Source organism: Jaculus jaculus, chromosome 12, assembly GCF_020740685.1.
Source record: "Jaculus jaculus isolate mJacJac1 chromosome 12, mJacJac1.mat.Y.cur, whole genome shotgun sequence".
In the NCBI taxonomy this organism is placed as follows: Eukaryota; Metazoa; Chordata; class Mammalia; order Rodentia; family Dipodidae; genus Jaculus; species Jaculus jaculus.
In genome coordinates, this window is record NC_059113.1 from 1,040,284 (window position 1) to 1,065,694 (window position 25,411).

A 25,411-nucleotide genomic window follows, 5' to 3' on the forward strand; every position below is an offset into this window, starting at 1 on the left:
TCCTTGGGTTCCACTGATGACACCCTTACGAAGATACTGTTCCCATGCTAACAAAACAAACCTATACTAGCCCTTTACAGAAAAATTCTACTTAGACTTGTGCAAAGAAGAACCCTGCTACAGGGTTTTAAAATACGGAATGAGAATGACTACTGTACAGAACATAATGTGAAGCAGCAACTGAAAAGGAAAAAAACCCAATCAGTTCCCTTCTTTCAGAACTGAAGAGATGTTTATGCCAGTACTCTAAGAGGCACATGTGTGTGAAATGCAGGAAAAAGTACTCAACTATCAATCTTTTAATATATGTTAGAACTGATGGAAAAGCACTAATTCTCCATGATAACTATCACTGCATAGTTTCTATATTTTGTTATAAGACAACATCTTGTTTGATCTATTTAACCCTTACATGTTGTTCTAATATACAAAAACTGGATTCATAACAGAATTTTTTAAAATGTTTTTATTTATTTATTTGACAAAGAAAGAGGGAGAGGGAGAGAGAGAGAGAGAGAGAGGGAGAACAGGTGCGTCAGGGCCTCCAGCCACTGCAAATGAACTCTAGTCGCATGCGACCCCTTGTGCATCTGGCTAACATGGGTCCTGGGGAATCGAACCTGAGTCCTTTAGCTTTGCAAGCAAATGCCTTAACCGCTAAGCCATCCCTCTAGTCCCATAACATAATTTTTATAGCAAGTACAAACTAGAATTTCAGATAAGCTGTAGAATCACAAAATAACTTTTCTACATAATGAGCTTTAACAACAAAGGTCACAAAGGTTGGCATATTTCTGAGGTTTTTCACAGTTTTTAACTCACTGCTGATGAAAATATAATTTGAAAAATATAGAAGATAACAAGTATGGATATAATCATATACTTTAAGAAACTACCAACATGCTTTCCAGACAGGAACCATAGACTCCAAGCCAGTTTCCCACTGGCTTGAAAATACATGTCAAGGGGCTGGAGAGATGGTTTAGTGGTTAAGCGCTTGCCTATGAAGTATAAGGACCCTGGTTTGAGGTTTGATTCCCTAGGACCCACATAAGCCAGATGCACAAGGTGGTGCATGCATCTGGAATTTGTTTGCAATGGCTGGAGGCCTCAGTGCACCCATTCTCTCTCTGTCTTTCTCTGCCTCTCTCTCCCTCTCCCTCTCTTTCTCTATCACTCTCAAATAAATAAATAAAAATAAACAAATTTTTTTAAAAAATTATATTTCCAGGGTTTAAGTTAGATGCTATACCATCTTTTAAGTAAATCTGTTTTGTTAAAGCTGAAAGATCATCAGATAGGCTCTGTATCCACATTTTGCTTGAAGAATTTCATATCTGTCCATCTGAGTGTTTAATTACCTTAGGTAAATGCCAGTTCCAATGAGGATATCTGGGCTGAAAGGACAACAACATTTAGGTTCCTGCTCCCAGGTCCAACAAGCACCAGGAAACAATAAGACACCTCTAAGATCCCACAGTTCTGGTAAATCACCTGTTCTCTTAATCAGTGAGGTCATGAAGACCCAGAGATTGGACTCCAATCTGTGTACCATCTGCATGAGGAAGGTCAAAACAGAGAAACAGATCCTCAGTCCTTCTAGGCCATATAATCAACAGACTCTGACCCATCCCAACAGAGGGTATGAATTGTTAAAAGAGCCATGGGGTTCCTCCCAGGTCCCTAAAAGTCTCTCTTAAAGAGGGGAAACTGACCTTGAAAATTATATGTATGGGGCTGGAGAGATTGCTTAGTGGTTAAAGCACTTGCCTCAAAAGCCTAAGGACCTTGGGCTGGAGAGATGGCTTAGCGGTTAAGCGCTTGCCTGTGAAGCCTAAGGACCCCGGTTCGAGGCTCGGTTCCCCAGGTCCCATGTTAGCCAGATGCACAAGGGGGCGCACGCGTCTGGAGTTCGTTTGCAGAGGCTGGAAGCCCTGGCGCACCCATTCTCTCTCTCTTCCTCTATCTGTCTTTCTCTCTGTGTCTGTCATTCTCAAATAAAAAAAAAAAAATAAAAAAAAAAGCCTAAGGACCTAGGTCCAATTCTCCAGTGCCCACATAAAGCCAGATGGCCACAAAGTGGCGCATGCACCTGGCCATATATATATATACAGAAAGAGAGAGAGAGAGAGAGAAATTTTTTGGCTAATTGGTCTTAAACAACCAGCAGAAGAGTGTAACTGGAGAGTAAAGCATGCCTTAAATCTTTGGGTCCAGGGAATTTCCCTTCCTAATCCTGAAGTCCAAATGATGCGAGGCAATTGTATAGAGCCCCATGGCTCCAGACATGCTCATGGAAGCCCAAAACAACACCAGTGCCACTATCAAGGTTAAGTGCTGTGTATGTATTCTTGATAATTCTGTTAGTGTCTTACCTGCTTTACAAGATCTATAAGAACAGGTTCAGACTATGTCAGACTCCACCATGCCATTTGGTGAACAGCTCTAGAAATGGTTTCTTAGATCTTCATAGAGAAAGAGAATTTTATCTAGCATTTCTAGTTATAGAAACTACTAAATTTTAGACCTTGTGTATTCAGCTGCTGTTTAAACTTTATCGCTTGTTTACAGCCAGCCACACTCAGATGGTCCTACAATAATCTAACTCCTTCTCCCTGGGGCCCCTTGATCACTCTCTAAGGCCTGGAAGTCTATGAGAATGGGAACCATAAAAACCATTCTGACACCCAATTTATTCAGTGTGTCTTCTCCCTGATACCTCTTTTATTCTTTCTCCTCAATGTCTTTATCTAGGACTTTCTTCTCACTCTATATCAATGTACTTTTGGAGTCTGCTAGATAGGCCCACTGGTACCCCAATTGCCACACTCAACAACCCCATTCAGCTTGAAGAAGTCAGATTGATTGTCACTCAAATTCCCTAATGGCAGTTAGAGTTATATCTTGTGGGAGGAGTTGTGGAATGAAGCAGCTTAGGGGTAACAGGGTTTCCAAAATTAAACTAAAAATGTCCAAAGACAAGAAATATTCTTGAGCCTGTAAGGGGATAAATGTCAGTGACTCCCTCCCTAGACTTCTTCCTCCCTAAAGGAGTTCCCTTGCTTACTAAAAAACAAGATAAAAAACAAAACAACAAAAAAACACCTGGATCAGAGTTACCAGGCAGATTATCCTCTTGGGACCCCTCTACTTTACAAGAGCTCTGCCTTCTTTTCTCCTCTTAAGCTCTGTAGTACTCTATACCAAAATCTTTCTCAACTTCAAAAAATAAAAAGCCACCAATATATATATATATATATATATATATATATATATATATATATATATATATATATATTCTGATCAATATCTCCATCAGGAAGAAAGAAAGGCGTTTTACCACCCACCTTCCTTCCTGCCTGATACCTCACTAATAGGACTTAATAGACCAGAGAGAGAAGATGAGGAAGGACTTTCAGGGTAGAAAAGGGACAACTATAGGTAAATGCTAAATTCACATTTTTAAAAAATATTTTTGGTTCATTTTTATTTATTTATTTGAGAGTTACAGAGAGAGAGAGAGAGAAAGGCAGATATATAGAGAGAATGGGTGCGCCAGAGCTTCCAGCCACTGCAAACAAATTCCAGACGTGTGCCCCCCCCCCCCCCCCCCCCGTGCATCTGGCTAACGTGGATCCTGGGGAATCGAGCCTCGAACTGGAGTCCTTAGCCTCCACAGGCAAGCGCTTAACTGCTAAGCCATTTCTCCAGCCCTAAATTCACATTTTTTTTTTTTTTCGAGGTAGGGTCTCACTCTGGCTCAGGCTGACCTGGAATTCACTATGTAGTCTCAGGGTGGCCTCGAACTCTTGGCGATCCTCCTACCTCTGCCTCCCGAGTGCTGGGATTAAAGGCATGCGCCACCACGCCCGGCTGAAATTCACATTTTTTAATGCATTTATTTGAGGTGGTGGGGAGAGACAGAAAGAGAGACAAAGAATGGGTGTGCTAGGGCCTGTATCTACTGCAAACAAATTCCAGATGCAAGTGCCACTTTGTACATCTGGCTTTACATGGGTACTGGTGAGTCAAACCTGGGTCCTTTGGCTTTGCCAGCAAGTACTCTAACTGCTAAGCCGTTTCTCCAGTACTCTCACTCTCTTTTCAAAAAAAAAAAAAAATTTTATTTATTTATTTGTAAGCAGAGAGAGAGAGAGAGAGAGGGAGGGGGAGAGTGTTGGGGAAGGGGAGGAAAGGGGAAGGGACATGCACTATCTCTAGCCACTGCAAACTTCAGATGCATGCACCACCCTGTGCATCTGGCTCCACATGGACACTGGGGAATGGAACCCAGGTCCTCAGGCTCTGCAGGCAAGTGCCCCAACCACTAACCCCCTTCTCCAGCCCTATTCCCTGCTCTCTTTTTTTCTGATACTTTTATTTCCCTATCTCCTCACTCATTTTCTCCAAATTTGTACTTCCATTCCTCTCCACCTTGGCCTTCTCTTTTTTCTTTGGTTTTCCGAGGTAGGGTCTCACTCTAGCTCAGGCTGACCTGGAATTCACTATGTAGTGTCAGGGTGGCCTTGAACTCAGGGCCGATCCTCCTACCTCTGCTTCCCGAGTGCTGGGATTAAAGGCATGTGCCACCACACCCAGCCGGCCTTTTCTATTTTTAATAGGTTTCATCAACATTGTGACCTGTATTTAATTGTTCAGAGGGTGCCAAGACATTGCTACCTTGTGGGATTGGGGCCTATCCAGGAGTATCAAGACTACATAGGGGGACAGAAGACTTGTAAGAGAATGAACTGATTACTTAGGATGGCTCAATCAGAAATCATCCTTGCCACTGAAATCTAGGAGTACAGTTGGCTAAGGTCAAAAGAAAGGTGTAATCTGATGGTCTTACTTATTACTGTTAAAGCAGTATAGCCACTCAAATTTGGGGTGAGTGTAATGTGAGCATATAGGACTGAGTTCTGCTCTGATGTGCTGTCCAGATCTGTGTGATATCCCTATCATAGCAGCAACCTCACGAGGTGCTTTATTTTGCCAAATCCAAGATGCTTATCCAGTGATTTGCTACATAATGATATTTTGGTCTGTGGCATACTACATATATGACAGTAGCCCATAAGATTGTAATGGAGACTACATAGTGAATTCCAGGTCAGCCTGAGCCAGAGTGAGACCCTACCTTGAAAAACCAAAAAAAAAAAAAAAAAAAAAAAAAAAAAAAGATTGTAATGGATCTTGGGGCTAGAGAGATGGCTTAGCAGTTAAAGCGCCTGCCTGTGAAGCCTAAGGACCCTGTTTCAATTCTCCAGATCCCACGTAAGCCAGATGCACAAGTGGGTGCATGCATCTGGAGTTCGTTTGCAGTGACTGGAGGTCCTGACATGCCTATTCTCTCTCCTTTTTTCTCTCAAATAAATCAATAAAATATATTTTTTAAAAAGGTTATAATGAAGCCAGGCATGGTGGTGCATGCCTTTAATCCCAGCACTTGGGAGGCAGAGGTGGGAGGATCGCTGTGAGTTCGAGGCCACCCTGAGACTCCATAGTGAATTCCAGGTCAGCCTGGGCTAGAGTGAAACGCTACCTCAAAAAAAAAAAAAAAAAAGGTTATAATGGATCTGAATAATTCCTGTTGCATGTTGTCATGGATGCTGGAGGAGGGTAAAAAAAAAAGACATCAAACTAGGAATACTAGTTGGAGAGAAGAGGAGGTTCAGGGGGGACAAGTGAAGGGGAATGTGGTAGTTTGAATGTATGTCCTCCCCATAGACTCAGGTGTCATGAAAATTGAGTTTGCAGCTTCTGCCCCTAGTAGGCAGACTCTTGCTAAGGTTTGGCAAGGGCATGTCACTGGAGTCAGATCTGAATTCCAGCCTAAGGTATGCAAAGAAGAGTGAGCTCTGGGGATCCTACAGCTGCAGGTTTGTGCTTGCTTGCTTGTGGTTCTGGCTGCTGGTGATTTCTCCCTCTGCATGGATCTGTGAAAGGAGGCCAAGCATCTTCTGCCATTATGGAACTTCTGGATCTATAAACCTGAAATAAATCCCATTCCTCCCATAAACTGTGTCTGGTTGGAAATGCATCCCAGCAAGATGGAGCTTATTAAAACAGGGAACAAAGGAGGGTAGTGAGAAGGGGTTATGATCAGAGTCCATGGTATATATGTATAGAGGCTATCAATAAATTAAAAAATAATTGGTATTGTCTGGTGACACCACAGCTATTATACCATGGTATCGTGTGGTTACGATGATGCTGGTGGCAAGAAACCACCTGCACTACCAGTCACATGAAATATAGTACACACCATTACAGACAGCACCAATACTTGATATAATGATACATATTTACTCTGCTTCTTATTGTGCTTTTCAAGTTTACTCCTGTAACAAAAATGTTTTCTGTGGGGCTGGAGAGATGGGCTCAGCAGTTAAGATACTTGCCTGCAAAACCTAACAACCCTGGTTCAATTCCCCAGTACCCACATAAAGCCAGGTGCACAAAGTGGCCCATGTGTCTGGAGTTCATTTACAGTGGTTGGAGACCCTGTTGTACCTATTTTGTTTGTTCTTATTCTCTCTATACCTCTCTGCTTGCAAATAAATAAATAAAATAAATTAAAAAAATGTTCATTGTGAAGCAGTGTGCTTAGCATATTATGCCAGCAGCAGCCTTGTATATCTTGTGTTTAGCAAACTTGTTGACTGCATCATGTTCTCCTATGCTTGATTTAAGCTCTGTCCTTTCACCAAGGCCCTGGAAGCAACAGACTAAGGCACCATACAAATACAGAATAGCCAGGCATGTAACAGACTACACCATTGAGGTTTGTGAAAGTATACTCTATGAGGATCATACCACAATGAAATCACCTAATAATGAATTTCTCAGGATGTATTCCCATTATGGCACAACACAAGTTTAAATCAACTGGAAAGTGGTTATTCTAAGATAAAACAAATCAACAAAAACAAAAAACTTTCATGGTTTGAGCCTTAAAAGACAGTAGCATAAAAACAAGAAATTATGAGGTAGGATATGGGAAGAAGGCTTATATATTTCATTATATATGGCTCTATATACCATTTTGATTTTCGAACCTTACACATGTATAACTTTTCAAAATGTCAACACAAAGAGAGTATGACTTAAGAGACCGAAAAAAAACCACCAACTAGAGTGTCCCACAGTATCACAGACTGAACTATTTAAAGTCTAAATGTCATAGCATTCAACAGATATTTGGTGTAATAAAGTAAAAAGCACTAGCCTGCCCTCCAATTGCTTACAATCTTACTTCCCTTACTAAGTGAGGACCCTTTGTCTTAAATCTACAACACACATACAGGTATCCCTGGTGGAAGTGTAAAATGTTGCAGTTACTTTTGGAAAGCATTTTGCCAATTCCTCAGAAAGGTTAGTATCACATAATTACATGACTCAGCAGTCCATGTCTAGAAATATACTCAAGAGAAAGCATATATTGACACAAAGATTTGCATGTAAGCATTCATAGCAGCATCATTTTTTTTGTTGTTGTTTATTTTTAAGGTAGGGTTTCACTGTAGCCCAGGCTGACCTGGAATTTACTATGTAGCCTCAGGCCCTTTCCACCTAAGAAATTTTTGCTAAACCATGAGTATGTAGATAAATAAACAAATCTATTTATGAAGCATTTACTAATAATATACATCATAAAAATTATTTTAGGGCTGGAGAAATGGCTTAGTGGTTAAGGCATTTGCCTACAAAGCCAAAGGACCCGGGTTCGATTCCCCAGGACCCACGTTACCCAGATGAGCAAGGGGGCGCATGTGTCTGGAGTTCATTTGCAGTAGCTGGAGGCCCTGGTGTGCCCATTCTCTCTTTCTCTCTCTCTCTCTCCCCCCTGCCTATTTCTCTCTCTCAAATTAAAAAAAATATTTTAAAACCAACACATAATTTTACCATTTATTAAAGATGATATCAAATTTACATACTAATGAGATGTATGTGCTTATTTTTATATAAAGAATCAAATCCTGGGGGCTGGAGAAATGGCTTAGCGGTTAAGGCATTTGCCTGCAAAGCCAAAGGATCTGGTTTGATTCTCCAGGACCCACGTAAGCCAGATGCACAAGGGGGCACATGCATCTGGGGTTTGTTTACAGTGGCTGAAGGGCCTGGCATGCCCATTCTCTCCCTCACTCTTTCTCTCTGCCTCTTTCTCTGTATCAAAAAAAAAAAAAAAAGTATAAAAAAAAAAAGAATCAAGGCCGGGTGTGGTGGCGCATGCCTTTAATCCCAGCACTCAGGAGGCAGAGGTAGGAGGATCACGTGAGTTTGAGGCCACCCTGAGACTACATAGTTAATTCCAAGTCAGCCTGGACCAAAGTGAGACCCTACCTCAAAAAAAAAAAAAAAAAAAGAACCAAATCTTGGCTGAATGTTTGACACTACAAGGTGTAGAACAACCTCAACATTTTTCACAGTTGATCAATATCCTGATTTTATAATTGTCAATGCTAGAATGCTACTTTGCACAAATTCAAAGTACGAAATGGCAGAAATATGTTTAAGGCCACTTCAGACATTGGAAATCCTGCCCTAATTCCAAATCAAAACTCATTTATTTTTATTTATTTATCTGCAAGTAGAAAGACATAGGACTAAGAGAGACGGACAGAGAGAGAATGGGTATGCCAGGGCCTCCAGCCACTGCAAACAAACTCCAGATGCATATGCCATTTTGTGCATTTGGCTTTACATGGGTACTGGGGAATCGAACCTGGATTATTAGGCTTTGCAGGCAAGCACCTTAACTGCTGAGCCATCTCTCCAGCTCCCCCCCTCTATTTTAACAAAAAAAAAAAAAGAAACTCAAGTCAGTAACTCTTAACAGCAATTTTAAAATCCAGACATTCTAACCATATAATCTAAAGATATACTAACTTGATACAGGCTAAGGAACAGTAGTAAGAAATTATTAAAAGCATTTGTTTTTTGAAACAAACCACTATGTTTCTATAAGAGTAGAACTATTTGAATGTATACTGAAAACATATAACATCCATGGTCTGGAATCTGAGCCAAGGTGAGCCAGGCAGCCTCAGGTGAGTAGCACGAAGGCACGCACAGTGCAGCTGCGTATGTTGTGTGTTCAAAAGCAAGCTGCAGGGCAGTCCCATGATGCAACGTGGACAGATGCTGCTGGAGCACCCTAAGATTCAGTCCACATTTGAGTTTGAATGACTCTTGGGTCACTGCATGTTCATAACCTGTCACCATTGCTAAGTTTGTCCTGGCCCTGTGTCCTGTGGCTGTGCTGCCTAGTTTAAGAAGCGGGGCTCCAGCACAGAGGAAAGCGCTAACTGAGGTCCTGGGGCCTGCGCTCCTAATCACGTCATATCTTGTCTTCATAAACCAGCAATTTCCTATGGCACTAATCCAGTCACAGAGCTGATTTGGTTCATTAGAGTTCCTTTTCAAAATGTTTCAAACCAGATTATTCTATTTATCTTTTCAAATGCTTCCACAATTGGTGTTTTGATGTAATTTTTATAGTTTTTTTTTTTTTTTTTGAGGTAGGGTCTCACTCTAGCCCAGGCTGACCTGGAATTCACTATGGAGTCTCAGGGTGACCTCGAAATCATGGAAATCCTCCTACCTCTGCCTCCCGAGTGCTGGGATTAAAGGCGTGTGCCACCACGCCCGGCTTATAATTTTTATAGTTTTTAATCAACTATAGATCAGTTTTCCTTCACACCTTAAAGTTCATGCTAGTAGCTGAACTGAGGCTGTTGGATTTGGTGATCTCGAAACTAATACATACATACAAATGCACACATCTAGACAGAAGGATAATATCTAGTAACTCTTTGGTTAGATGGGAATTTTCAGAGTTAAAAAACTACTAGAGAAATCTAATCATATACAATATTGCCTTTGCTTCTGTTACTTTCAATGGATGACCAACTTCTAACTTTGTATTGTGATTGTCAAGTCCCTTGACATGTCACACACAAAAGAGCAGATAATGTACTTGTACTTGAATTTGTATTTCAGGAAAGAAACGAATCCCTAAAATAATTATTGATAATACTAGACAGCTTTATTTCAAGGTAATATCATATATATCCATCTTCTTGTTCTACTTACATATGGACTTGGATAAACTTCTAGAAGTCTTTCTATTTTACTTTTATGATACAAGATATCAAACCCAGGACCCTGCACATGCTAGGCAAACTTTCTATCAATGGATTTAAGCTTTAGAATTCATATGCCCCAAGTTGTTTAAGTTTACATGTTAAAAATTCACATTGCAGTAAAGTATATAGTATATAATTGTAATTCTTTATTTGGAATATTAATAAAGATAGCCTTTCTGAGAAATACATTAATATTACTTTTAGCTACTTGTTAAAATTCACTTATGGCAACCTGGTCATTCCTAAGTCAGGTCCATTAAAGGCTACCTCCAACCCCAAGCCCTAGGGATTCTCCAGTCACTGTCTCTTTCCTCCATAGGACTGGGGTGACAGGCATGCACACCCTGGGTGCTGGAAATGAGTCTCAGTAGTCTCAGGTCCTCTTGACTATGCAGCAAGTGCTCTTAAACTCTAAGCCAGCTCCCCAGCCCTAGATCCATAAAATTATAAGAAAAATCTGTTTTAGGGCTGGAGAGATGGCTTAGTTGTTAAGGTGCTTGCCTGCAAAGCCAAAGGATCCAGGTTCAACTCCCCAGGACACACGTAAGCCAGATGCATCGGGGGACACACACATCTGGAGTTCGTTTGCAGTGGCTAGAGGTTCTGGCATGCCCATTCTTTCTTTCTCTACCTGCCTATTTCTATATCTCTCTTTCTCTCTAATACATAAATAAGAATAAAATATTTTTTAAAAAGAAAGAAAAGTGTGTTTTATAATATTTATCATGGAAAGCTAAGCTATGCTAGAATTGTCTATGCAATGGCAGGTAAAATTCATAATGGAAAAGGTAATAAAATGGGGAAAAATAGGATATCAAAAAGAAGTATAAGGTTAAGTTACCTATTATTTGCAGAAAAAAGCACATTACATTTTTTCACATTGCATTTTTAAACAAAATACATAGTTTGGCGATGACAGAACCAGAAGCCTCACTTTCTTGAGCAAAGCAACTGGTCTTGGGCAAGTAAGTGAATAAAAAATAACTGACAGAAAGTCTGATTCAGAAAACATAGAGTTTTCACTGACATGGTCAAGTTGAATGTCAACAGTAAGTATATCACATATCTTAAATAGGGAGCTAAGGTGTCTCAACCTCCCTAGCTTACTGAAAACCAATACTGAAAATGTCTATTTGTGGGACTTCTGAGATATTCAGAGAGAAATTGTAGAGCCTGCAATCCATTTATCCAGTATAACCCAGTGGTTAGAGTGTGAGTTGATATATTTTAACAATTTACTGTAGCACTTTGTGCAAGCTAAACCTTCACTAAATAATGGATGATTATCATAGCAGCAGCAAAGTTCAGGGATGACCACTTATACAATAGAAGAGGCACGTGGATAAGGAAGTGATTTTATGGCTAGGAAAGCCCAAGTTGGTTTCTAGAGTGAGAAAAGGAAAAACACAAACTGAAATAAAAGGATAGAAGTGAGAAGAAAGACAGGTGGGGAATTATTTGCCTGGCTCATTCTATGTGTAAATGCATGTAAAGTGTAGAGTATACTCCCTTTCTTATAGCAAGTATTCTCAATAATGCCAGCTGTTCTTACCCAGGAGGCTAGGTTCTAGGTCATGAGTCCTAGGTGAGTATAGTAACAAGTGTAGGGCAATGGGGAGGAGTGAACTATTCTAAAACTTTTTAAAGAAATGTTTACTGGTATACTGGGGCTTCAATGAGAGCAATCATAAAATTTGACAACCTAAGGTGATTCCCATGTGAAGTTTGATCACACTAGTGTACCAATGTGATGATGACATCAAGTTACTTCAAGGTACTCTTGACCTGAGCAAGAACTGAAGAGCTTAGAAGAAAGTGTCTAAAATTTTAGGTTGAAGCAGAAGTCATTTCGGTAGGCTTAAAATCATCATGTTGCAGGGAAAATAAATTAGCAAAGCTTCAAAAGCATAAAAGTATAAAACTGCCAAATAAATAAATACCTTAACTACACAGCAGATTCAGTTATAGGCCATACTTTTTATAGAACCTTATTTGTTTAATGTGGCAATGGCCATATTTGTGTCTCATTTATCCCCACCCTGCTCTTTTGAGTTCCAGAAGGATAGATCCAAAATCACATTTACCCTTGTATTGTACAATTTAGGCACTGCAGTTTTTAAGTTTTTTAAATTTATTTATTTATTAGAGACAGAGAGATAGAGAGGGCAGAGGGGGAGAGAATGGGTGCACCAGGGCCTCTAGTCACTACCAAAAAACTCCAGACTTATGCACCACTATGTGCATCTGGCTTAAGTGGGACCTAGAGAATTGAACCTGGGTTATTAGGCTTTGCAGGCAAGTGCCTTAACCACTAAGGCATCTCTCCAGCCCAGGTCCTGCAGTTTTTATTGAACTGAAATGAATTTGTGAAGCTCCTTCACTGCTGGTTAGGCTTAGTATTTCTACAAATTTATTTCTTCAACATCAGAGGTCTGAATTAACAAAATTTGTCTAAATGCTATCATAGACTTCAATCAAGCCAAAGCCTTTTCTTATCTGAGTATTGAGACACCTGGAACATAAAGATTACAAAGCTCGGCAGTTGTTGGCTGACTCTTTTTTTTTTTTTGTTTTTTTTCGAGGTAGGATCTCACTCTTGCCCAGGCTGACCTGGAATTCACTATGTAGTCTCAGGGTGGCCTCGAACTCATGGCAATCTTCCTACCTCTGCCTCCCTAGTGCTGAGATTAAAGGCGTGCACCACCACGGCCGGCTTTGTTCACTCTTTATGTAATTGGAACTAAAGACTGCCTTGAGTGAGCTCTAGAGTAGGAGTTTCAAGTCCTGGGCTCTAGTCCTGCTTCTGTACTCAGTGTTCCTGTCACTCCAACATCTACAGCACCGCGACAAGATAATCCATGCTGCCTTTTCTTCAGAGAAATAAGAATGGTTAAGGGCAAAGGAAACATAATAATAGTGCATTTAGGATTTTGTTTCTGGGCGAGAAAACAAAAACATTGGGAGTTTTACTTCTAGAAAATTTTTTCTCCATCGTAAAGAATAAGGAATGTTAGCTTAAGCTGACAACATTAAGTGAGGGCACGGAACAAGAGCAGCAAGGCAGGCAGGGGCCTGGGAGACAATGTGATCAGAGCCTTGGAAACACAAATCAAAGCAGCTAACTAAAGTCTTTCCAGACTTCAACCACACCACAGCTGACAGAACCCAGAATCTGCTTTTGGGCATACAAATCCTCATGTGGAACACAGCTGTGACATAAACAGTGATGAAATGATGGAAGATGGAGAGTCGTCACTATTTTAAAAAGTTATCATTGGCTGGAGAGATGGCTTAGCGGTTAAGGGCATGTCCGTGAAGCCTAAGAACCCCGGTTCCAGGCTCGATACCCCAGGACCCACATTAGCCAGATGCACAAGGGGAGCACTCATCTGGAGTTCGTTTGCAGTGGCTGGAGGCCCTGAGGCGCCCATTCTCTCTCTCTACCTGCCTTTCTCTCTCTGTTTGTCCTTCTCAAATAAATAAAATAAAATTTAAAAAGTTACCATTGATATCTTTAATCAAACATTTTACATTTCCCAACAACTTAATGTCATGGTGACATATTATGGTAACACAGTAAGAACATCGTTTTAGATTCTTTTCCTTTTAAAAAGAATAGGGTTAAGAATCATTTAAAAATCATGCGCCCGAATAAAAAAAAAGCAATTCAAAGTAGTACAGAGGAGGTCAATAAGTTCATTGTAGGAAGTTAATCCTGATAAAAATGTTTTTCAGTTTCTTAAACTGGAAGGTGTACAGGCCAAATAATGTGCAAATCCTTTTATGCACATAAATGCTTTGAGAAGACAGTCACAGCCTAACACTTGAAATGTTTTGTTTTAGTACCTATCTCATTGTGTTCCTCCACGCAAGCCCGCACTCCCTCCAGAACAGGCAGTGGGCTTGTACGTGTGCGCGTGAGGACGCACGCGGTCTTTGCGGGAAAAGACAGCGCATGACTCCCGTTCCCAACTTTACTCTCCGGAGTGCACCAGTGAGGAGGATGGGGAAGTCGCCCACGAGCTCCGAATCACATACAGCACACACTATTGTGAAGACAATCATCAGATAACATCTAATAACCAGCGCCAACTGGATCTCTCCCGGGACGGCAGTAAGAAGCGAGATGACTGAAACAAGTATCAGCGTGGTGGCCTGGCTTGCTGGGAGATGTGAAGTTCGCCACGCGTCCCTTGGGAGTAATCAAACACTCAGTCATGCTCTCGGAAGAGATCATTCGCGTCCTCATCAATCACACCGGAGCTTACGGCCTTATGGGGGGGGGGGGGGAGCTCGCACGCAGGCCGCCCCACCGAGCTCCGGAGCGCGGGAGGCCGCGGCCGCGCCGACACTCACGGGGCCGCGCCGACTCTGCCGTCTCTCTTGCCGGGCGCTCGGGCGGGCTTGCCGTCGTCCACGTCGGCCTGTAGCTCGGTCATCGGGCCGCGCCGTCAGCCCCGCTCGGGGGCTGTGCTGGGCTCGGGGCTCGGGCCGCCGGCGCACCCAGGCCGGCCACCTTCGCGCCCGCTCCCGCCGCCCGCCGCCCGCCGCCCGCCGGGACGCGTCGGGACGGGCCGCCTGCCCGGAGGAGGGAAGGGGAGGGTCGAAGCCAAGTGACAGCCCTCTGCCCCAACCCAGGAAAGAGGGGAGACCTGTTGAACGAGTCTTTCTGGGAGACGAAGCTAATTGGCCCATCAGTGAAACATTTGCCGAAGTAGACACAATATAGTCAGCTGCCTGCTAAATTGGGCTTTCCCCCCACTTTCCCCACCCCCTTCTCTTTCCGATCGCGACAGTAAAGGACAGTTTTTTTTTTTTTTTAGCAGTGAAATCTGCATACAGGAAGTGGATTCCGCTGGGAGATGCTTGGTACACTCACGCCCCGGGGGCCGGCCGGAATTATTCACACAGGATGTTGCCTCACCGCGGGCTGACCGCCTCTTGGTGCTTAAACCACCGGACTCCTCGGTTCATGCGGGAGCACACGTAATGGGAAGCTGTGGCCTTGAGGGGTTGGCTGCTTAACCTTTCCTAGTTCTTTGGCGGGTGGGTTAAGGGAGAAGCAGTCAGTCATTAAAATCTCATTAGCTCTTTGGTCTGGTGTTCCATTCATTCAACATCTTTTTGAGAGCCATCGTGTTCCAAGCATAGGTTTATTATAGGCAATGACATTTGTGTTTGTGGTTTTCCAATTTACTGTACAGAAGCCGAGAATAAAAATAACTAGCAATGGGTTGGAGAGATGGGGACCCAGGTTCGATTTCCCAAGAGCAATGTAAAGCCAGATGCACTGGTTTACGCGTCTGGAGTTCCTCTGCAGTGGCTACGGGCCCTGGCACGCCCATTATTTCTCTCTAATAAGTAAAACTAAAATATTTTTTTAAAAGAATAGCCTAAAACCCGACTGTTGGACGCTAACAAATACAAAGGCAATGACTGGACTTGATACCCTTGGAAAGAAATGTGTAAAACACCTGGACTTTCGAATAGCCTCGCGTATTTTGGAGATGCAAGTGTTTTGCAAAGTTTTACTCTGCACTTCTCATCCACTAGCTGGCCATGCGCGGCTGGCCAGTAGAAGCTGCTTTCTGTAGCCTGTTTACTTCTTGTGATGCTTCAAAACTAAAACACGTTTATGCAAACCCCCCAAGAGTTGGCCTAGCCAGGTCTCGTCTCTTTTTCTTTCTGACTGTACTGGCTAACTGGAACTGTGTTGGGCAGAGAATGCTCTCTGTGACCTGGAAGCCGGGAGGCTGCCCCTTTGGTGCCCACAGCTATGTCTTTCCCCAGACATTGCTGATGCCTTTGCCTCCTTATTGGTTTTTCCCCTTGCTCCTCACTCTACTTCGGATGGGGGTGGGCTTGGAATATAGAAGAGGTCGTCAGCCTGCCAACCTCTGTAGTATGAATGACTGCGTCTTTAAACCTCAACTGCCTGCCAAGCTTCCAAACCCCACACCCTAATGATTTTTCCTCTCAAGTAATTGCTTGAGTTGTCAAAAAATATACATAACAGTTATCATTTAAACCATTGTTAGTTTGCCATTCAGTGACATTAAATACATTCATAATATTATAGTCACCACTACTTATAACCCCCATTTTTATCATCCCCAATATAAGCTTCCATTAAATTTATTAATAACTTTTCCTCTAGCCTCCTGCCATCAAGAACTCATTTCTACTTTCTGTCTATATGAATTTATCTTCAAGTGTCTCATGTAAGTGGACTTATACAACTTTTTTCCTTCTGTGTCTAGCTAATAATGTTTTTGACATCTACCCAGGTTATAGCACATACCAAAACTTCATTTTCTTGTTGGTCTGAATATTCCATTGTTAATGTGTACATCTTGCACTCCACAGTTTGTTTATTTAGGTGTTCATTGATGAGTATTTGGGTTATTTCCACCTTTCATCTATTGTAGGTCATGCTGCTATGGACATTGGTGTCCATGTATTTGTTCAAGTCCCTGCTTCAGTTCTTTTGGATGCACACCTAAGTAGATTTTCTGGGCCACATGATTTTTAGAAAACCATGGTTAGGCTTTATGTTTGTCTGTTTTTTTTTCAAGGTAGGGAATCACTCTAACCCAAGCTGACCTGGAACTCACTCTGTAGTCCTAGGCTGGCCTCAAACTCACAGCAATCCTCCTACCTCCACCTCCCAAATTCTGGGATTAAAGGCATGCATGCACCACCATGTCTGGTGTCAGGCTTCTTTTGATACATGAATTGGACAAGTATTCAGGGTGACCCCAGCATGGGTTTACAGCTAAACTAAGGAACACTCAAATATCCCAAGCCCATTCTTGAGTGTCTGGGATGAAGTCTTTAGTGAGGAGGAGTGAGGGGAAGCAATGGAGTGAAGAAGGGTTATAGGAGAAATAACAAAAGGAACAAGAAGGTAAACAGCATTCTTTTGCTTATTGACATTTGCTTACATCTCAAAGACACTGCCTGATTTGTTTATTCTTGGGGCTATTATACAATTAGATGGAATACACTATTTTAAAAAGGCAACAGCAGGGCTGGAGAGATGGCTTAGCGGTTAAGGCTTGCCTATGAAGCCTAAGGACTCCGGTTGGAGGCTTGATTCTCCAGGACCCATGTTAGCCAGATGCACGAGGGGGCACATGCATCTGGAGTTCATTTGCAATGGCTGGAGGCTCTGGTGCACCCATCCTCTCTATCTCACTCTTTCTCTATCTGTCACAATCAAATAAATATAAAAGTAAATTTAAAAATAAAACAAAATAAAAAGGAAGCAGCAAACAATAGGGAAATTTTATTGTGGTATAATGTAAGGTACAGACAGATGATTATGTTTAAAATATATTTTAGGAGGCTTTTTGATTTTTTTTTTTTGCTAATATGAACCATCATTTTTGGTCCCTTAGGTCTTCAGAAATCTAAATTCTTATCAGAGTTCTAACTAATGATAGTTTCTTCAGTTACTAAAATAACTTTGCTAGAAAATAATAGTTTCATCTTTTCAGAGGTGGGAATGTCTATTCAAATAATTATTTAGAATATTGCTCAACTGTTGACCTTATTTTTAACATTGATCTGATATAGTATGCATCAGCTCAGGGGCAGAGTTCCAATAATAAGTTTGGAAATTTGAGGGGAGTTTTGGTTGTGATGAATGGCCAAATAGTTATTTAGTTTACAACATGTGGCAGGGTGTGTGCTTATTAGTCAGTATAAGTATGTATTAAGTATCTTTACATACCTATAATTTTATGCATATTGTCTGATGTTATGTTCTGGAAGATATTTATGACCTTATCCTGATGAAATCTGAAAGCCCTGTAATGATTTGACTATGCACAATAGTCATAATTGAAGAATTCCAGGAACACTTATAAGACTGTTCTTGTTTTCAGTTAAGATTGGTTATCCAATGGAAAATGGGAAGAGAATGAAAGAGTTTAAAAGAAAGCTATACAGAGCCGGGTGTGGTAACACATGCCTTTAATCCCAGCACTCTGGAGGCAGAGGTTGGAGGATCACCATGAGTTCGAGGCCACCTTGAGACTACATAGTGAATTCCAGGTCAGCTTAGACTAAAGTGAAACCCTGCCTTTAAAAAAAAAAAAAAAAAAAAAAAAAAAAAAGCTATACAACACAATAACACTGGAGAATTTAATTCTAAGACAAAAATGAGAGGATAAAAGCTGAGAAGTATTGCATGAAAAGTAATCACTATCGAATATCTACCAAACAGGAAACTTTTCAATAAATACAACCATTGACCATTAGAATGAGTCCATGGTAGGCTATAGAATTTCCTATTGTAGAGACATTTAGAGCCAAGCTTATTTTTTAAATCAATAGAATAATTTTGAACCAGTATTTTCCAACCTAAGTATAACGCATATTGGGAAACTTGAAATGCTCTATTTTTCTCCCTTAGAGATGAAGCAAGAACTAAGCTTAGTACCTCTGTCAGAAGAGAACAGGCAGAACAGGCAGAATGGTCAGGGTCCTTGGGACTAGCGAGTAGTGGAGAAACACTGGTGTAAATCTGGTTCAATGAGAAACGTGGAAGCAATACAAAAATTCTTCCTTTTCCATACTCCTTAGAACTTAAATAAATGATGCTACATACTATAGTTTGGATAAGTGTTCCCCAATGTTCATGTGTTTAAAGGCTGGGTGTTCAGCCCATGGCAGTACAGAAGAGGTGGTAAATCCTTAAGGGTAGTAGAAGGAAGTTAGGTCACAGGGGGACTACTCCCAAAGGGAAAATTGGCACCCTGCCTCCTTTTCTTCTCTCTTGTTTTCCAGTCCACAGAAGGTGAGCAGCTTCCTACATGTCCTGTGGCCAAGATGCACGTCCATGCGACAACCCCACAAACAATGCTACAACTGATCATGGAATGACACCTTTAAAATGGTACACCTCACCTTCTCTAAGATGATTACTTCAGTTACCATGTCACAGTAGTGAGAAGCTAAGTGAAAAATCAGTCCAAATTTCAGAATTCATGTATATTTTCTCAATGGTAAACGTTATGGCTCACATCTGTGAACTCACAAGTCCCTTGGGATCACCCTGATCAGTTCCATACTGGGTTCTGAGGGAGTCCAAGCTCTTAGGACTAGTGAGGGATGGACCTGGCACTTAATGTAGGCTCCTAACAACAGTGCTGTTGTCACCCTACTGCGTTGTAGTCTCTCCTGTTGTGGCTAGAATTCTTAGTTTGGATAGGTTTCACTATATGTGCTTGTCTCAATTTTTCTTGGGGCCAGGGGAAACTATTGCCTACCACACTCTAAACAGCATTTAAAAACCAAATCTTGGGCTGCAGAGATTTCTTAGTGGTTAAGGCACTTGCTTGAAAAGCCCAACAACCCGGGTTCAATTCCCAGTGCCCATGTAAAGCTGGATGCACAGAATGGCTCATGCATCTGGTGTTTGTTTGCAGCAGGTGGAGGCCTGGGGCACCCATTCTCTCTGTCTTACTTCACTCTCTCTCTCTGCTTGCAAATAAATAAAAAATACTTTAAAAATCAAATTTTAATCATTTTTTTCATAGAAGAGCTTGAGGTTCAGGGAGATTAGTGACTTAGCCAGAACCACCGTGGTCCCAAGAGGATGAAGACCCAGTTTTCCTGACTTTCAGTGGGGTGATTGTATGATTGTTGGAGACTGAACAGTGAAAAGCACTTGTTGCTAAAGGCAGAGATACACACTTTTAATGTATGTTGGGGAAAAGCCCAACTGGGGTCTGCAGGTGTGAAATTGATGGGGAAAGAAATGTTTGAATTTAGAGTTATTTTGGGTGGCTGTATTTTGCAGTTTTCTGTTGCTATGTAACTAACCACTTGAAAATGTGGGGGTTTAAAGCAATGATTATTATTTCCTCTTATAGGTCTGTGAGCTGACAGAGCTCAGCTGGGTGGCTGTCACTGTGGACTCTCAAGTGAAGTCAGATGGAGCCTAGAGTTGGAGTCATTTGAAGATTCAGCTGAGCCAGATAGTAAGATGCTGAGCCTGGGGCCTTAGCTGGGAGAGCTGGAAGGACTGAGGCCCGCTGAACACTTCAGTCTCTGTATGGCACCCCACGGGTGGGGCTAGCCTTGACTTCTTATAGCATGGAGAGCTAAGTAGAGTTGGGTATTTCTACCTTGGAGTCTTCATCCAAACCTTTGTCCTACAGACCAAGGTTGAATCTCCAAGCCTCCCTGAGCTACAGTGGGGGCCATGTGGCTTCACCTGTTACATTCTCTTCATCAGAAGTGAGTTGGGCTGGGTAAATGGCTCAGCACGTAAGAGAGCTTTGCATACAAGCATGAGGGCCTATGGGGGCCTTAAGCTTCCTGAGCTCGATTCTCTAGCACCCATGTGGATAGCTGGTCCTGGCCACATATGTCTGTACACACACACTGCCCAGTCCTGTGGAGCACCAGAGAATCACTGGGATTCATGAAAACAGCAAGTTCAGGAATTAGTAAGAGACTCTGTGTCAAATAAACGTGGTAAGTGAGGTAGGGGACACTTGATGTTCTCTTTGGCTTCTGTGATCACACACATAGGGGGCTACACATCTGCATACCCACATGCACACACTGCACCTCATAAAACCAACAAAAAAATTATGAGCCATAGGACCAGTCTAACCTCAAGATGCGACTACCTGGAGTTAGGTCACTAGGGGCCATCTTTGGAGACTGGCAGCAACTATGCCAAGCGAACAGTTCAGGTCCTCTGATGTAGACTTTATGACTGGACATTTGGGTAAATGACATTTCTGGTTTTTCTTCTTGTTACATTTTTGTTTTTCCCAGGTAGTGTCTCATTCTACCCCAGGCTTGACCTGGAACTCACTCTGTAATCCCAGGCTGCCCTCGAACTCAGTAATCTTCCTACTTCTACCTCCAGAGTGTCTGCCTCTGGAGATGATTCAGGAGCCACTGTTTATAATCCACACACAGCAATTTAGAGCCAGGGATACTCTTTCTTTTATTTTTAAACATTTTATTTTTATTTATTCATTTGAGAGAGAAAGAGAGAGATTGAGAGAGAGAATGGTTGTGCCAGGGCTTCCGGCCCCTTCAAATAAACTCCAGATGCAAGTACCACCTGTGTATCTGGCTTACATGGGTCCTGGGGAATTGAACCTGGATCCTTTGGCTTTGTAGGCAAGCGCCTTTACTGCTAAGCCATCTCTCCAGCCCCTGACACTTATTATTTTTTAACTTAGCTAAAAGATTCATGTAGCCTTGTTTGGGGACAATGCCATCAATATTTAGACTGGCCTCTTTTTCTTCCCACTATGGTTTGGTGTGTTCTGCTTCTCTCCCTGTGAAATGTTGACAGCATAGTCATGCACAGCTGATGTCATGCTGTTTCAAAGCAGTTAATGTTTAGTCATTGTTTCTGCATACTACATATCTTTTGCCACTTATACTGTACACTTTTTATTTGCTCTTTTAAAATTATTTTTTATACTTTAATTTCCATTTTGACGATTTCTCAGCACTTTCTCTTCTTCCATTTTTTAAAATGTTATTTATTTTTGAGAGATAGAGAAAAAGATAGATAGGGAGAGAAACAATGGGTGCTCCAGGGCCTCTAGCCACTGCAACAAACTGTAGAAGCAAGTACCACCTTGTGCATCTGGTTTTATGTGGGCATTGGGGAATCAAACTAGGGTCCTTAGGCTTTGTAAGCAAGTATCTTAACTGCTTAGCCATCTCTCCAGCTGCCCATTTTTTCCCTCTATGTAGAACAACTCATTTTAAAAAAGTATTCCCTCCAGAAGGATTGAGAGGATGGCAGAGACTCCTTAAGTAAATAAGAAAGGTTTTATCTTTTCAAAAATATTTATTTGCTTATGAGAGAGAGGGTGAGAGAAGGAGAGAGAGGGAGACAATGGGCCCACCAGGGCCTTTAGCCACTGCAAATGAACTCCAGATGCACACATGCCACCTTGTGTGACTTAGGTACTGGGGAATTGAACCTGGGACCGTAGGCTTCCCAAGCATGCACCTTAACCACTAAGGAGTCTCTCCAGCCCAAGTTTTCATCTTTTTCTCAGCTACAGACTTAATTTCTTTTTTTTGTTGAATATTAAAAATAGATCTTGCTGGGTGTGGTTGTGCCCAACTTTAATCCCAGAATTTGGGAGGCAGAGGCAGGAGGATCATGTGGGTTCGAAGCCACCCTGAGAATACATAGTAAATTGAAGGCCAGCCTGGATTAGAGCGAGATTATACCTTGAAAAACAAACAAACAAAACAATACAGATCTTCCATTTGAGGCCTCCCTCTCTTCTTCCCTGTTTGGAATGCCATCTATGCTTCAGGCCCTATTTGGGGGGTTGAGGTTAAAGACACAAAAAGTACCATGCTTGCTGTATGTGACTTTGACTTTGTCCTCTGCTGACAGAGTTATCAACAGGTATTTACTATATGTACATACATAGAATTTTTTGTTTCACAACTAGACATTATGGTGTCAAATGGTGAGAAAGAAAAGGGGACAGTCATTTGATGTTTCCTGTTCTTGTCCTGTTTTTGACACACACCAGCCCTCCCTCCCCCATACCCACCCAACTTCCAGAAAGGCCCTAGGCTAGAAGTCAGAACTGGGCTCCAGGCCAAGCTCTGTGCTTTGTGCTGGAATGTGAATCTCTTCACACAGAACAGCAGAAAGTCACAAGCTGCCTGCTTAAGAAGAGCCCACCCTCAGCCATGGTGGTGCCATGTCCCCCTGCTCTGACAAAGGCTGGGCATGCAGGCCAGGGAGGCATTTTTGCACACAAATTTTGTGTAAACCAATCACAAAGTAGTTTAACTTTTTCATGCAGATAGAATGATTATTGAAATCTATTCATTTAAGCAAGCAAGGCTATTTACCTTTCCAGTAGCCCTTTGTACTTTGCATTCATTTCTACTTTAAAAGAATTCCAAATGAAAGCATCATGTTTCCCTGTATTTTAAGGCCATGGATTAATTAAAATCAGAATTAACCTCAACTTTTATTATAACCAAAGAAGTTACATTAAAATTTATCTCTGTGCATCTTGACAGGCATGGAATAATTTGTCTACTAAAGCACATATCAGAAGGAGAATCAGACATTAGAGATGTTTAGTATAATAGAATTCCAGAGTTTAAGAAAATATACAAATTTTGCCGGGTGTGGTGGCACATGCCTTTAATCCCAGCACTCGGGAGGCAGAGGTAGGAGGATTGCCGAGAGTTCGAGGCCACCATGAGACTACGTAGTGAATTTCAGGTCAGCCTGTGCTGGAGTGAGACCTTACCTCGAAAAAAAAAAAAAAAAAAAGAAAATATACAAATTTTTAGGAAATAGCACCAAGAAGCAGCTGATGAGAGCTATAATAATCTTGGGTTCTGGTCTCTCAACTGTCCCTCCAGATGGTTCCATGATATTTATTTTTCTGCCTTTGGATGTCCAAGGGGTTGTTTGCAATGTCCTTTTAGTAAACACCTCTTTTTATATGAGCCAGAAGATTGAGCTCATTGTGAGTTGTCCTGGCAATAGGAACCCTGACCAGGAGGTTGATAGGGAATGGTTGAGAGTCAGACTTGACCTGAGAATCTTTATGTCCATCTTACTACCTTGGACAAATAACATCTTCTCTAAATCTCAATTTCTTCCTCTGTGGGGGGAAATAGGGATGGCAGAAGCACTTACTTTATAGAATGATTAAGGAATGTAAGAAGACAATATGTATTATGAATAGTTGTCAACATTTGATTGATTGATTGATTGATATGGACTACTGATAATCATTATTACATTATTACTGACCAGACAATTTTTTTTTTTTTGAGAAAGGTTCTCACTGTAGCCCAGGCTGACTTGGATTTTATAGACCCAGGCTGGTCTCAAACTTATAGTGATCCTTCTATTTCTTCCTCCTGAGTGCTGGGACTAAAGGTATGCACCACCATGTCTGGCAAGAGAATTATTTTTAACAAATTAAACATGTTATCCTCCCTTACTTCATTGGCTGTCAATATTTTATGGCATCCTGCAGTGTGTAGAGTGGTAATGTCACATGCTGGAGGAAGTCGCTAAAGGTATCTGTTTGTGTCTGAAGTTAAGGCTATGTCTTTAGATCATAGCCACAGATACATCTAACTTGCTAATACTGGCTCATGCCTTCTTGTTTCCCCCCATTTTCAGATGACTTTGTTACTATAAAAGCTTTATCTTAGGGCTGAAGAGATGGCTTAGCAGTTAAGTTGCTTGCCTGCGAAGCCTAAGGACCCTGGTTCGATTCTGTAGGTCCCACATAAGCCAGATACACATGGTGGCACATGCATCTGGAGTTGGTTTGCAGTGGCTGGAGGCCCTGGCATGCCCATTTTCACTCTCTCTCTCTCTCTGTCTGTCTCTAATAAATAAATAAAATAAAATCTCTTTTTAAAAAGCTTTAGCTTAATTAGTTAAGTCATTGGAATGAAGAATCAACATGAACTCTTATCAAGTGTGCAGTAAAGTCCTGACCTAGTCCTGTGGCTCTAGCATAGCTACAACAGTTTCTTTCCATTTCCTAAAGGTAACTCTAAGATTTCTGTATATAGTACTTATAGTATCTATATTTAGTATTTAGGGGTTAAGGAGTTGAGACACTCTCAATATGTAGCTCAGGCTGGCCTCAAACTCGTGATCATCCTGCTTCAGCCTTCCAAGAACCCAGATGACAGGCGAGTGCAGCCACATCTACCTCCAGTGACTCGTGCTGACGTGCCCAGTTGATTAGAACAGGTATTTAATTAGCCTATGCCTTGGAGCTGACTGCCTTGTTGTCCAAGTACTGATCTCAGTCATTGTATTTCCAACATCTTAGAAAGGTGAGGGGAAAACAAATGTGTGCAGGAATGTCAAATTATCACAAATGCTTCAAAACATCTCTAGCACATGCTGCATTGATGGGAGACCAGAGCATCTCTGTGCAGAGCTGACAGCTTTGTGACCCAATCAAGGCTTGGGTCTAAGTAATTGATGACTACTTATCTTGACTTTATTAATCATTGAACTATCACAGTTATGTTGACAATCTGCCTAAATTCACCTGGTGCTCTCCTTAACTATTTTGCTTTCAGAAAGAATTCAGAAGTAAGGCAATTTTATAGCAAGAATGTGAAGTCTGCTTGTCATAAGCCCCGGGCTCTGGTTTTCAGTTTAATCACTCTTGGAATGCATATTTTAGAGGATTGGGAGATCTAATGGTCACTCCCTTTCCAAGGAGTAAGGCATGCAATAAGAAAAC

General features: G+C 41.6%; 1 protein-coding gene across 3 annotated transcripts in view; it reads right to left on the bottom strand.

Moving 5' to 3' along the window:
• The window catches only part of Gramd2b (GRAM domain containing 2B), a 136,515-nt gene that overhangs the window by 65,376 nt on the left and 45,728 nt on the right, over window positions 1–25,411 (bottom strand). Inside the window, exon 1 of one of the 3 annotated variants that reach the window (XM_045131541.1) lies at window positions 14,508–14,636. The exons of the other annotated variants lie outside the window; for them this stretch is intronic. Within the exon in view, the coding sequence (XP_044987476.1) occupies window positions 14,508–14,590 (83 nt within the window). The 5' untranslated portion in view covers window positions 14,591–14,636. Of the gene's footprint in view, window positions 1–14,507; window positions 14,637–25,411 lie in introns of those variants that run through there. 3 annotated transcript variants of the gene reach the window in all.